The 14,514-nt window shown below is 40.6% G+C and overlaps 1 protein-coding gene across 3 annotated transcripts in view; it reads left to right on the forward strand.

Moving 5' to 3' along the window:
* The first annotated feature begins 1,653 nt into the window (after positions 1-1,653).
* Positions 1,654-14,514, forward strand: part of klc1a (kinesin light chain 1a) — a 43,870-nt gene continuing 31,009 nt past the window's right edge. The window contains exons 1-4 of one of the 3 annotated variants that reach the window (XM_073484256.1): positions 1,654-2,046; positions 8,592-8,859; positions 10,826-11,056; positions 12,034-12,112. In XM_073484256.1, coding sequence (XP_073340357.1) covers positions 8,593-8,859; positions 10,826-11,056; positions 12,034-12,112 — 577 coding nt within the window. In that variant the 5' untranslated portion in view covers positions 1,654-2,046; position 8,592. The remainder of the gene's footprint in view (positions 2,047-8,591; positions 8,860-10,825; positions 11,057-12,033; positions 12,113-14,514) is intronic. The other 2 variants (XM_073484257.1, XM_073484258.1) reach the window with 2 other exon arrangements.

The following is a 14,514-nucleotide window of genomic DNA, read 5'->3' on the forward strand; positions in this document are numbered from 1 at the left end:
TTTCATATGGGGATGAGTAGATAACGACTGAATTTAAATTTCTGGCTGAAATTATCCTTTAAGTTAACAAATAAATGTGGTAAAGTAGAAAATGCAATATTTTCTTCTGGAATAAAGGGGTGTAGAAGTATTAAATAACAGAAAATACTCATTTCCACCTGTGAAAATACAACACCAAGCTGCAAAATAGTAAGTAGCTCTTGTTTTCATTCATCCGTTCATATGAGGATGAGTAGATAAAGACTGAATTTTCATTTTTGGCTGAAAGTATCCTTAAATACAATATTTTCTTCTGGAATAAAGGGGTGTAGAAGTATTAAATAACAGAAAATACTCATTTCCACCTGTGAAAATACAACACCAAGCTGCAAAATAGTAAGTAGCTCTTGTTTTCATTCATCCGTTCATATGAGGATGAGTAGATAAAGACTGAATTTTCATTTTTGGCTGAAAGTATCCTTAAATACAATATTTTCTTCTGGAATAAAGGGGTGTAGAAGTATTAAATAACAGAAAATACTCAAGTAAACTGCAATTACAGAACTAGTTTTTTTTTTAAAAAATGTTATTATTTTACTTTCCACCTGTGAAAATACAGCACCAAGCTGCAAAATAGTAAGTAGTTCTTGTTTTCATTCATCCATTCATATGAGGATGGGTAGATAAAGACTTAATTTAAATTTTTGGCTGAAATGATCCTTTAAGTTAACAAATAAATGTAGTAAAGTAGAAAATACAATAGTTTCTTCAGGAATAAAGGGGTGTAGAAGTATTGAATAACATAAAATACTCCTTTCCACCTGTGAAAATACAACACCAAGCTGCAAAATAGTAAGTAGTTCTTGTTTTCATTCATCCATTCATATAACAATGAGTAGATAACGACTGAATTTAAATTTTTGGCTGAACTTATCCTTTAAATTAACAAATAAATGTAGTAAAGTAGAAAATACAATATTTTCTTCAGGAATAAAGGGGTGTACAAGTATTAAATAACAGAAAATACTCATTTCCACCTGTGAAAATACAACACCAAGCTGCAAAATAGTAAGTAGTTCTTGTTTTCATTCATCCGTTCATATGAGGATGAGTAGATAAAGACTGAATTTAAATTTTTGGCTGAAATGATCTTTTAAGTTAACAAATAAATGTAGTAAAGTAGAAAATTCAGTAGTTTCTTCTGGAATAAAGGGGTGTAGAAGTATTAAATAACAGAAAATACTCATTTCCACCTGTGAAAATACAACACCAAGCTGCAAAATAGTACCAGCAGTAGTAAGTAGTTCTTGTTTTCATTCATCCATTCATATGAGGATGAGTAGATAAAGACTGAATTTTCATTTTTGGCTGAAAGTATCCTTAAATACAATATTTTCTTCAGGAATAAAGGGGTGTAGAAGTATTAAATAACAGATAATCCTCCAGTAAATTACAAGTAGAGAACTAGATTTGTATTATTATTATTATTATTTACTTTCCACCTGTATTAGCTCTTGTTTCCAGTGTTTATGTGTCACGCATAATAAATCTTTGCCCCGCAGCTTCCTTCCCCTTTAATCCGGCCAGCGATGACATCATTACCGAGGGAGCGCGGGGAGGGGAGGGGGGGGGCGCCGGGTAACGCCATTTTCACGCACCGCGCAGTCAGTCAGTCAGTCAGTCATCCAGCCAGCCAGCCAGCCAGCGGACCAGCGAGCTGTCAACCTTTAATTCAGCCCCATGAAGCCGCTCTCGGGTCAGTGTGCGAGGGGAGCGGACTCCTGTCATGGCTTCTGTTGAGCGGCTCCGACTAAAGCCAGTGTTTTCTTGTGACAGCTAGCTGGTTAGCTATGTAGCTAGCTGGTCATCGGTACCGGACGGCGGTCGATGCAGTGAAACCCAGCGGCGTCAAGTCGGCGGCTCGGAAATTGTGTGTGTGTGTTTTTTTTTTATCATCACACTTGTCGGTAGACGTTGTCGGATAAAGGAGCAACGCCCCTGATCTTTTTAAAGAAAAAAGACGTGCTTACAGTCCGGCTACATTGGCGACGGATGTCCTAGAGAACGGTAAGAATGGCGCCGTGTATTTCTTGGAATTAGCTAATTAACCCACTTAATGATATCCTCGTGTTTACTCGAGTGTCATGTCATCAAACGGGGCTTATTTGAATTTAAACGTTAATTACTGAGGGGCAGTCGTGTTTTTAAAAGCGTAATCCTCCGTGTGATGTGTTGGTGTTTACGTTAATTGCAGGAATTAGACGCAGCAAGCGCGTTAAATGTCACTGGGAGTGCTAGCTCACAGTTAGCACCGTGACAGGAAGGCATTTACCCAACTGGTTCTTCAGGTTAATCCGTTTTGTGGACGAAGCAGCAGGAACTGCGAGGGCTAAAACATGCCTGTCAGCCGGGGCAAAGATGCACTTGTTGGCCGCTGAAGAAGCGAGGATGTTGGATTTGTCATGTGATGGTTAGCTAGCTGTCCTTTCATTGATATTCACAGCGGGGCTGGGAGCTGTGAAAGCTGCCTGTGTTGCTCTCAGAGGGACAGTGGATCTCTGTGGGACTCACAGCTGGGATCTGAAGACCAGAAAGCCTCAGAGGTGTCTATGAATATCTTGAGATTTAAGGACACAAATCTCTGTCTCCTAAATCATGAGAGAAATCTCAGGAATACACATAATTATTCCTGAGATTTTCTCTGTGTGAGGTTTTGTTTACCCAGCCCTGCAGTCTTTACTGTTAAAGGTACATGACAACCTGCAGCAGGGCTCCTCCTCCAGGATAACACCCCTCTGCTCTCCAGGGACGGCTTGTTGTTGGCTCACAGATCCCACAGGGTTTGGTGTGTTGGTGGGAAGTGATAATTATGTCTTGTCACAGAAGATTTTGCTCTAATGCCGCTGAGAAGCGCAGAAAGCTTTTTTGCAGGTAAACCACCTGACACTGACTGCAGATACAGTACATTAATATTCAGCTTTTTAATGGAAACACAAGAATTAAACAGTTATTTTTTTATAAGGACTCTTTAAATGTCCTCATCCTGTAATAAGCATATTGTTTCTAAAGCATCTTAGACATCTTTCCGCATCTCTGTGCTGTAATTTCTTGTCACAACCTCTTGCCAGGCTGCGCTGATATATATGCAATATAGTAATCGATATATACAGCAGGCTGATTTATTGGTTGCGCTTAAATTAGAAAGAGCCTCAAGCGGCATCCAAATCATGCCACAGCATACAGACAGTAGGTGCAGTAAAGGAAATAATTCTTTGAAATCAATTTAGTTGCCATCTTATTGGGATGAGACAGCTACAATGAATAGTCTAATATAGTATCTGTGCAATAAATCCTCCCTTAAGTTATTTAAAGTTTATTTATATAGGGACAAGTATGTAGCATAGATTGATGAAACACACAACAGCATTTTTAGTCCTAAGCTAATTTGCAATGCCCGTCCCTAGATGGGTCTTTAAGATACGTAAAACTCGACAACAAATGATGTGCAAAAGACAGTACAAACACAAATTCAACTATAAATACGTTCAAGAAAATACTGACAGAACAATATAAGACTCAAACTGTAATACAGCACACTAAGGTCCTTAAGTATCTCAGTTTTTGTGCAAAGTGATAATTTTCTGAGGACTGATGGATGCAGGATATATGAGGCAGGCATCATACGTACGCATACATCCTGCAAACTGATCATAAAGTTGAATAAACATCAAGAACTGAACATTGTGATATGCATGAATGGAGGATGTATTGCAGCGCAGCTTTCTTAGACTGTGTTAGCTTAGCTTGATGTAATCTCGTCAAATATCTAGAGAGGCACAGAAATGGCTCGTGTAATATCAGGAGGAACTTGTGTAGTTTAAACACACACTCAAAACCTGAAGCTCAATCTATGGAGAGTCAGAAGCAAGTTTCTAAATCAAAGCCGGCGTCTGTTAAAGAAATGAATCCAGTTATCTTCTCTCTGTATCTTTCAGCCTGCTGGGTGCTGCAGCAAAGAGCAGCGTCACTACTGTCTCTGTAGATCAGAACGTCTTAAACTACTTCAGTGATTCGAGTGATAAATTTAATCTCTCCCTCCGAGGCCCACTCATGGAAATAATAAACTCATTGGTGCTCTTGTCATGTGAGGACTTACCAGAAGTGAGCCTGCAACTCATTTCAGGAGGTGACACATAGTTCATAACAGCAGCACATTCATTCATACAGAATAATTTTCGACTTGTGTTCAGCCTCCAGAACATTTCTGTCCTGTTGCCAGCAGGTCTCGATGTCCAGACACAGAAGAGCAAATCTGTTTGTTATTGATACCAGTCTTACTTGTCATTTCCCGTGGTTCAGCCGTGCAGTGTCATGTCTCGTGACTGCCTGATTTGTTAACCCTTCTCTCGGTCTCTGAAGCTTATAGCTAATGTCGTCACATGAGACAGTAATAGTAACGGCTTAGTAGTAGTAGTTAGTAGCAAGACTGACGTTTTGCAGGAATTATGAAATCAAGATCACAAAGTGCAAAAGTAGCAGAAGAAGATATACGTGAACAGCCTTGATCATTTACTCGGCTGTAATCAGTGTTTATATTAACGGTGGATAACTGGACTTGACCTTCAGCTCTACAGAGTTTTTACAGCATTTCTTTCAGCTCATTGTTGTTTCATTCTGGACGGCAGCTTTACGGTTTTGTTCACTTTCACTGCTCTCATCAGGGTCGTTTTCTGCAGCAGTTTTCATCATAAAAGCTTTGATAAATACGAGAAAGTGCCATTATCGGTTATCTTATCGGTGTCGGCCATGAGTAGTAGTACAAACAAAAATGGAGCTAAAAGGAAAGTGAATACTAGACTTCAACTTAAAATTTGATATGTCAGCGTTCACAGCTTCTTTTACGGCGTTCCCAATTGGCCCAAAAAAAATCTGTTACTGCAAGTTGTGAATCTTTGAAAGTATTGCGTTATACTTCTGCATTTTTTCAACTGACTTTTTCTCTCCGTCTGTCTTTATGCTCAGCGCTCATAGCTGCTTACAGGAAGACAACATGATTGAAATTTGCAATTCATGTTCCTCAAGGGTTGCGAGAGGAGAGAAAAAGTCTACGAGTTTTTACCACAAGATCTCATTAAACCTACAGAGTATTAGATCGTCTATCTTTGCTCGCTACGTCTCAGCCTTTCTTACCCTCAGGTGTGCATAAACCAAAGGTTATGAACTTGTTTTTAAAATACAAAAATGTGAAGTTATCGCTTATCTTATTGCCACGAGAAGCAGATAATTTAGTAGAGCAGCAAATGGATGGAAAGCAGCCACACAAACGTATATAATGAGTATTTTGTGGGTAATTTTAGTTTAAAAACTGTCCAGTAGATGTGACTTGTGCCGTCTCAGACTTTCTCTCTCTTTTAATGTGGATGTGACTCACAGCTCTCATCAGCTCACACATCGCTGACTAAGACCGTTCTTCACAGCGCTGCTCTTCCTGCTGCCAGCCTCATCCTCATACATGAAGCCCAGAGCAAGCACTTACTGTTCCTCTTCTTCATTGGTCCCAACACACAACCCTCCATACCCCTACCCCTCCACCACATTTTATCCTCAGCCTCCCCATCGCCTTATATCACTGCTTTAACCTGCTGATATATAAAAAGCTGCAGTGTCCCTCGGGCGCTCAGCTTCAAGCCAGCTATTTACATTTCAAAAGTTAACATCAGAAATAGTTTTCTCTGACTTTCCCTGTGGGTCTTTGTGCTCTGAGACTCATGTGATGCCAGAAATAAAAGATGGTTAGATCACAGCAGGAAGAAAGGCTCGTGCTGTCACTTTCACTTCTGTGTTACACAGCCGGCAGGGATGGTCGTCGTCTGACTCGTCGTTCGTTGTTTGGGGTCTTTCCAGTTGTTGGAAATTGACCTTGCTCTGTGTTGTTGGTATAATGCAGACTCATTCCCTGAGTCACTGCTGGGCCCTTTTGAAGGATCAACTTCCCAGCGAATGTACAACAACTTTCATTTAGATACTTGCATCTTAAAGAATGTGTGTTTTAGTGAAGTTATGTGTAATCACAGTTTTTCAGCTCCTAAACAGCAGCGAGGGGCTGGAAGTTGAACAGATTTGAAGGAAAAACTGGCATTTACTGACATGATGTGCATCATAATTAGCTGATAGATTAGATAGACTGGCCACGGTAGTAAGATGTTTCCTGCTTTTCACTTTTGAAGAAACCCATCTGCTGTCTGCAACATAATCAAAAAAAAAAAGAAATTAAGCCCAAAATTACATCTTCAAATTGTTTCTTTTGTCCGACTAACAGTCCAAAACCCAAAGAAAAGCAGCAAATCGTCACATTTAAGAAGCTGGAACCAGCAAATATTTGACATTTCCACTTAAAGAAATGACTGAAATGATTTAATTGATTAGCAAAATAACTGTCGATAGACTAATCGGCTGTCGCAGCTCTAGTAGAAATGTAAATGTTGGGTTGTGGCTGTTGAAATGTCCTCTCAGATACATACAGTATGTATTATTATGATGATCTCTTGGCAGTTTGTCAACAATACGAGGAAATTCTCCTAAAATGTAGTTGGGCTCACCAGGAGAAGATTGATATAATATTATGTGTTTTTGCTGAAGGTTCCCTCTCGTGCTGCAGAGCTCAGCTCACCTGGAGCTGCTGTTTTCTGCCTCCTCCTCCACAGCGTTGGTTTCCTGCCCAGCTGTCAGCTGATAGGCTGCAGGCTGGTTGCTGAGTCACATGGAGCGATCAGGGCTGTAGCTCTTCCTCCGTCTGCCTCGTCTGCTCAGCTATTGTTGTTTTTTTTTGTCATCCACCTTTGAACTGAAATGTGAAATCCGAGGCAGTCGAGGACGACGCTGCTGTTTTCACCTGGTGCCATAGCAGCGTTCATACTGAGGTGGGCAAGCTGGATCAACTCATTGTGTCATTGCGACATAAAGGATGAGACGAACGCTGGTTCAGTCACACCCAGGAGTTGTTTCATTTCTGTATTTTCCACAGAGCCATGCAGCGAAACATAACTCTAGCCAGTGTTTCTATAATTATTCAGCCGAGAGACTGTTTGCAGTTTCAGTTTGACGTGCTCGCACAGATTTATTAGGCAGCTCGCTACAAGTGCTGCCGAAGCGCTCAGTCATAATCCTCTTAAGTTTGTGTGTGTGTGTAATGAATACAAAGCAAAGAAAGACTGGATAAGGTGGGAAATAGTTCATTGGAAATGTGTTGAGGGAGGTCGGTGTCAGAGGAACAGATGTTAACCTGCAGCCTCCAGCTAATATGTGCATAATAATAACATCTGTTTCTACCTCCTACACCTAATAGTCTTCCTCTTTAATCGCCAAGGCTCATTCAGGATCTGATTAAGTGCTATGACTGCATTATTTCAACACTAAGAAGATGATTATGGTTGGAGATACTGTAATCATGCATATGAATAGGCTGGCTTTACCTTACTGGACAGTATTTTGTCCTGCAGTGGGGGATTAATATGGCAAAATATCGGTTGTTTTTAAAGTTTTAAACCCAGTTACTTCAGTTGTTGAGGAGAATGCTCCTACACTGTTTGGCTGTGAAGCTCCAGAAATGTTTTGTGGACTATGAAACTTCACCTGACTTTTCATCAGCATGGGGATGAGGAGATAATGGCTGTTGTTCATTTTCTGGGTGAACTGTTTCTTTAAAACAATTCAGTTTTTTTTTTCTGCCAGCCTCTTCAGAGTTTCCTCACCTCATATCTGTCGTTATCTCTGAACCACACAGCTCACAGGCCTCAGATGTGGATTTGAGCTGTCAGCAGGCAGCAGGTTTAACGTCTGCGGTTTGGTTTATACTTTCATCACAGCTCCACCAAAGTGCCCGTCTTTATTTAAAGCGTCTTAAGTGATGACTCCTCAGATTTTAGAGCATTTTACAAATGGATGCACTATATTTAACCTTTGTTTATCCACCCTTTTCTGCTGCTCTAACATGGTACTGAGCTTTAAGAGCAAAGCAGTCAGACTCTCTGAAAGGCACCTTGAGTGTAGTTGGAGAGAGAAGCAGGAGCATTTCTTATTAATCGTCTTAATCTGAACCAATAAATGTCTAGCAACAAACACATGGGTCTAACCTTTTGTTTAAGCCATTGTTGTTTCTCCCTCTGAGCAGAGTATTGATCGTAAAGGGAGCTGAATCACTGACGGGGCTGTTAAAGGCCATGTTGTAGCCATGAGACAAGAAAAGTTCAGGAGGATACAACTCTGATAGAAACATCTGAAGGTTACATGTTCGCCCATTAATGATTTATCTATATTAATCAATATTTCTCACGTTCCCGGTGAAGCTCAAGAACGTTCGTCAGAACTAAACAAGCATAGAAGTCACAAGACGATTGGAAACAAATGTTTAAAGTCTTTAGATGACAACAAGCTTGTCTTTGTCAGGATCTAGAACATTTTTGCCCTCTTGCTATAATTTGTACCCTTAAGTTTTATGAGGATATCCATATCAGATTAATTTTCATTGCTATATAAAACAACGTAATTTACTACAAAGAACTTCTACATCAGTTTGACATTAACTCTCCTTTTCCCTGTTGTTAAATGTGCAGGATGCGTGAGGACATGTCCACCATGGTGTGCGTGAAGGAGGAGGAGGACCCCGGAGAGAAGCTGTCCCAGGATGAGATCATCTCCCGGACCAAGCAGGTGATCCAGGGGCTGGAGGCCCTGAAGCAGGAGCACCACTCCATCCTGGATGGCCTGCTGGGCACGCTGCGCTGCCTGAAGCAGGATGAGGAGGGCGTCCTGGTGGAGGAGAAGTCCCACATGATCCGCAAGTCCCTGGAGATGCTGGAGCTCGGGCTGAGCGAGGCACAGGTACGTCTGTCTACATAGCCTCTAAATCACTGGTGAATCATTATCAACTCAAATATCAGGGCTGTTCTGTTATGTAGAGGCTCATCTGTACTGAATATCCAACAGATTGAGGCTACAAGACATTCTTTTGTATGCATTTATCTTTTTAATAGCTACAACAAACTATCCAAGGTCTAGATTGATGTAATAACTTCATGACCACCTGAGAATCTAAACAAAGAAATCCCGAGTAGCCTTGGCTTCAGCTGCCGTTAACATCTAATGTTGTGTGTAATGTGAAAAACTATGAGACTAGAAGATGGTGGGAATCTCAAGGTTTTTAGTAAGAGTTTCAGCACAGATCCAGCTACTTTTTTGTCAAGTGTCATGCTGACAATACGCAGGGCAGAGTTACAAAATGGCCAATAATGGCCACCTACATCGTCGTCTTGTCACTGCTGAAAGTTGAGGCCAGTACAACTTTGATTTGTAACGTGTCATGTCCGTGTCAAGCTTCATTTTTAAGCTTAATTTTCTTGGCTTCCATCGAAAATAACTTGTAGCCTGTTGCTGGTAGTATTTGTATTTGTTCATTTTGAAAAGACTGGGAGGAAAAACTGCATCTTCAGCCATGAAAACTGGTTGTAGCTGTCACCCTGTCTGGTTCATCCAGTAAAATTAAACGGGAGAATAATTCAGAAGGTCTGGTTTCAACTGATGTATTGTTTTTACTCCTCCAGTAAAATGGGTAAAACTTTTTTGTTATAGTTTGTGTCACTGCAGCGCTTTCATTTCCACAGTTTACAGCACAAATTCACACCAGATGCGAGACATCAGTCGTGCAAAAAAGCTACTGAAGCGATATAATTCATTCAATCCAGTTATGGTGCCACTGTCTTCAGGACCATCCGTCATGTCAGCAGCTCAGAGCCGGAGGAGCTTTAAGGACACCAGGCAGACAAACAGTCTTCACCAGGCTGACTTCTATCAAACAGGGAATGTAGAAATAACGCTTTCATGTAGGCTCCGTTAGAGGGGTTACAGGTGCGGATTCATACATTTGTTTAAGTAGAAACACATGAGAGACTTCAAAAAGCCTCCAGAAACAGTTAAGAAAAAATGCTGCTGGCGTGGCTCGTGCTTCAGTTCACAGCAGTATGTCTCGCTGAAGTGTTGCATATAACGAGAGTTAAGTCATCTCATAAGTTCAAACAACATGTTGCTTTTTTCTTCTTGTTTAATATATACAGTATTGTAAAAATCAGTGTTTTCCAGAGACTAAGATCCTCTCATGTAGAGGAAAAGATTTTCCAAATCCTCCTGAACAAAGAGAACAGAAACAAAGGGAGAAGCTTTTCCAGCTCAGATATAAGACATTTTAAAAATGCAGGTTTTTCAGTGAAGTTTACGTCATTGTTCAGTTGGCAAAGATTTGCCTGTGAGTCACTGATGAGTCATTGTTGAAGTTTTAGCCTCTCATCTCCATCTCCCAGCAGGCTTTGTCTATTAAATATACAAAACACTGCACCATGCAGACTCTAATATCCACCCTCAGCTTTTTGGATAGCTTGCAGTTATGGCGAAGTACAGTGATTCATATTTTTCTGCATAATTTTGCCATAACAGCCCTAATGTGTGTATGCCTCAAACTGGCTGTCTAATTACACTCCTCCCAGCTTTTCACCTTGCAACATATGCTATTAGGTGGGTGCTCTCACAATAACAATAACAGTAGTGTGCACAGTTTAGCATCGAAGAGAAGATTAGTCTTCTCCCCGGCAGTTCTAGCACATTACACAGCCATTAAATCAGTTACAACATGTCTTTGTATTAAGGTAATGAAGTCATTTGTTCCTTGTATTAAAAGCACAGTCTGTCCTCTCTACATCAATATGAGATCTTGTAGATTAAACAAGTCCAGCATCCAAACGATGTGAGCTATGAAGCAATTCTTGTGTGTAAAGAAAACCCGCCCCTTTCTGTCCAGGTGATGATGGCGCTGTCGAGCCACCTGAGCTCGGTGGAGTCGGAGAAGCAGAAGCTGCGGGCTCAGGTCCGCCGGCTCTGCCAGGAGAACCAGTGGCTGAGGGACGAGCTGGCCGGGACGCAGCAGAAGCTGCAGAAGAGCGAGCAGAGCGTGGCCCAGCTGGAGGAGGAGAAGAAGCACCTGGAGTTCATGAACCAGCTGAAGAAGTACGACGAGGACTTGTCTCCATCTGTGAGTCTTCTTCAGAGTGTCTTATCAAGCCTTGTGTTTAATGTTTGACCAGACATCTTCAGACTGACAGGATATCAAAACAAAGACAGAGAAACTGAACTTTATCAAGTGGATGTAATTTATTTTTCAGTGCCAATATAAAATTCTGTTATCAGTTAATCCGTTTAGTCACAGTTGGCCGCTGACTCCATTTTTAGTGCCGCAGCAATCCGATTTTAAATTTAGAAGAAAGGGATTACTTGTTTTGGTTCATTACTTTGGGTCATCAACAACAGCGAATATAATATATTTTGACTAACCAGTGAGAACAGATTGTGAGAACAAGATTCATGGCATGAATGCAACACATTCAAGCCATCTTGGGTAAATACAACCTCACTGTTACGTGTCCATGTTCAAAGCACACAGGTTATTATCCAAACTATTAGCCGACACTCCTGATGAGAATGTCACAATAATGGTTTAAATAATAGACAAATATAGATTCAGAGATGTGGACTCGTGTCTCTTAATTAAGAACTCGACTTGACTTGTCGTGCCCAGAAAAAATTATATATATCATAAAGGAAATTCCTGAAATTCTCATAAATCAAATAACAAAAAGATCTTTTCTGTCTGATTCATGTCAAGTATCTGAATAAGCTCTCAGGTCTCCACTCGTTAAGTTTGTTTTGTCTCTCCAGGATTATCAGAATTCTCTCATCATGTAACTCCCACTCCCTTTGAAAGAGTTATTTCCTGTTGTACCTTCTCTCCTACTGGTTCCTTCTATTTTGGGCTTTTAAGTCACTTCCCTGGACTTCTTATCAGAGTAATTTTAAAAGTTATCAATATAAACGATCTCAAGTATTTTAACACACCCAGGCTACAGAACGACTGCATCAGCAGATAAATAAGTATTTGGTACCACTCTGGAAAAAACACTGAGTCAGTGCATCTATTTTTCCTCCTCCTCCTCTCCCTCACTCCCCTCTCAGGAGGAGAAGGACTCCGACTCCAGTAAAGAAACTCTGGATGATCTCTTCCCAGACGACCAGGACGACCAGGCCCCAGGCAGTAAGTGTTCTACCTTCGTCTTCCTCTCTCAGGACATTTTCTGTGCTGGATCCAAATATGAAAAGTAGTTCAAGGCCTTGGGATGTGGATGTTATAGTCGGGCTGCTCTTGTCACGTGACCACAGACATGAAACAACCCAGATTAAGGATAAAATTAAAGCAAAGATCAGTTTGCAGTGTTGTTTATTCTGAAAGATAGTTACCTGAAATCTGTTATGAAACAGCTGAAATATGTGACGAAATATTTAAATATTTTTTTCTTTGATGGTGGCTTCAATTTTGAAAATGTCACTGCTGTAGAATTGATTCTTCCTCTTGGAGCAAAAATTCAATCTTCGCACCAACATGTAATATACCATAGTGGAGTCAGCTGGTGTCCCCTGAGTCAGAATATATCACGTACAGTTATATATGGTGGAGAGTTTCTCTTGAGGGTCATAAATCTTCGTCTCTTCTTCTTCTCTCTCACACACATGCACACCCCAGTTTTTCTTGGCTCCTCTTCTTCATGTCCACCCCTTCCCTCAGTGTTTGATGGGATTCTCTTTCAATAGCTCAGTAGTCCAGACAGTAAAGCTGTGTTGGCTGTAAAGGCCCATTAGTCAGGACCTAGTTCAGGCTGGACAGAGGCCAAATGGGGAGAAAACCTCCCAACCAGATTGGTGTTATATAGTCCCAGCGTCTCTACAGAGTGTTCTTGTTGTGTGGCCGTAGTCAGCTGAAATAATGTCCAGCAAAAGATCACAGTAATGCTGTTATGAACAGTTGTTTCTGGCTCTGAATGTGAATGAAATGCTTAAGATCTAAACATTTGGTGCCATAATAGCATAGCAAATAAGTGAAAGCATATAATTCTGACTTACCCTGTTTGTCTTTGTGAACCCAAATAAAACAAAAGCCTCATTTGGCAGGGATGAAGAGCTGCAGCACTAAATTTAAAGAAATATAGAGTAGCTTTGAGTTTGTTTTGGACAACTGACAAACTGTTGTTTTTTTCAGGGGAGACCAGAAGTTTGAAAGTCAGTTTGTTCCCAAAGTTGGCGTCTAGAGAGTTTTCTAAACTCTCTTTTGCACCAAGGTGATTCCCATTTGGCTGCCGGCACCAGTTTGTCAGCCAGTTTAAATTGCTGACAGAATAGACAGCCGACTGGTTCACAGTCCAACTGCTGCACATCGCTGTGTGAGCCAGGCTGCGGCTCTGTGCCCTCCAGTCCTCTGTGTGAAACTCTTTAATTTAACCTACCAGCTGGAGGTTCGGTCACAATGGAAATTTATCCTGCAGATCACATTTAATGAAAGTAATAAATGTCCAAACTTTAAACTGCGAAGACTGAACTCAATATTTAGAGCTGCGAAGATTAATCGATTAGTTGTCAACTAATAAACTTGATAGTTGATTCATTTCTGATTCCAGCTTCAGAAATATCTTTGGGTTGTGGACAAAGCAAGATATTTGCGGATGTCATCTTGCGCTTTGGGAAACCATTTTCTAGACCAAAGAACTTATTGATTAATCGAGAAAAGAATCCACAGATTATAATAATGAAATGAAAACAATTGTGAGGTGCAGCCCTGGAAATATTAATCAAATTTGTTTGGAGTTTTCAAATATGAGGTCCGGTCAATACTGTGGATTTCATGAGTTGACTCACTCTCACACACACCATCCTGCTGCCCTAAATATTCACTAGAGCACCAAATGTGGATCAAACCACTGCTGGAAAAAAGTCCCCATCAAATGCTCTATTTACTCCTGCTTGTGGGACATTTATTAAAAACAACAGTGTCCAGCTGTTTTATGATATTGCTGTGGTTTCTTAAAAAAATGAAGCCATTTTTAAAGAGTTATGCCCTCAGGAGGACCCAATAGGCTTCGGGCTGAGAACCAATGAAGCAAGATAAACTTTTGCATTATTGGCATTCTTATTTCAGGGGATTTGTTGACAACAACTAAAATATATCACCAGCTGTATCCTTTCAAGGGGCAGAAAGAGCAAGAATCAATAAAGTCGGCTACATATTTGCAGCAAAATTCATTTCTTCCTCAGGCAGCATGTCTGGTGTTTCACTTTTATCTTTTACATTGAACAACTTATCCTCCTGTATGTTTTTTGCTGTCAAAGAAACCAGCCGTGCCACTGTTTTTGTGTGGGCTATATTATAGCCAGTGGTACTTTCCCTCTCTCAGAGTTTCATGGGTATAAAATAGGTTTTGATCCAGACTCCTCTGAGTTTTGGCCCAAATTCTGACTGCAGTGCAGGTTGTAGAGCAAAGGAAGCAGAGCAGGTTGTTTTTGGGATACTGTGTCGAATTTAAGGACGACATTTTTTTCATGTTTTTTGATGGAAAACTGACTTCATTATGCTGATTTTCAGCATTTTCCCTCATAGTATTAATAGAG

This window comes from Pagrus major, chromosome 16 (genome assembly GCF_040436345.1).
Source record: "Pagrus major chromosome 16, Pma_NU_1.0".
NCBI lineage: Eukaryota > Metazoa > Chordata > Actinopteri > Spariformes > Sparidae > Pagrus > Pagrus major.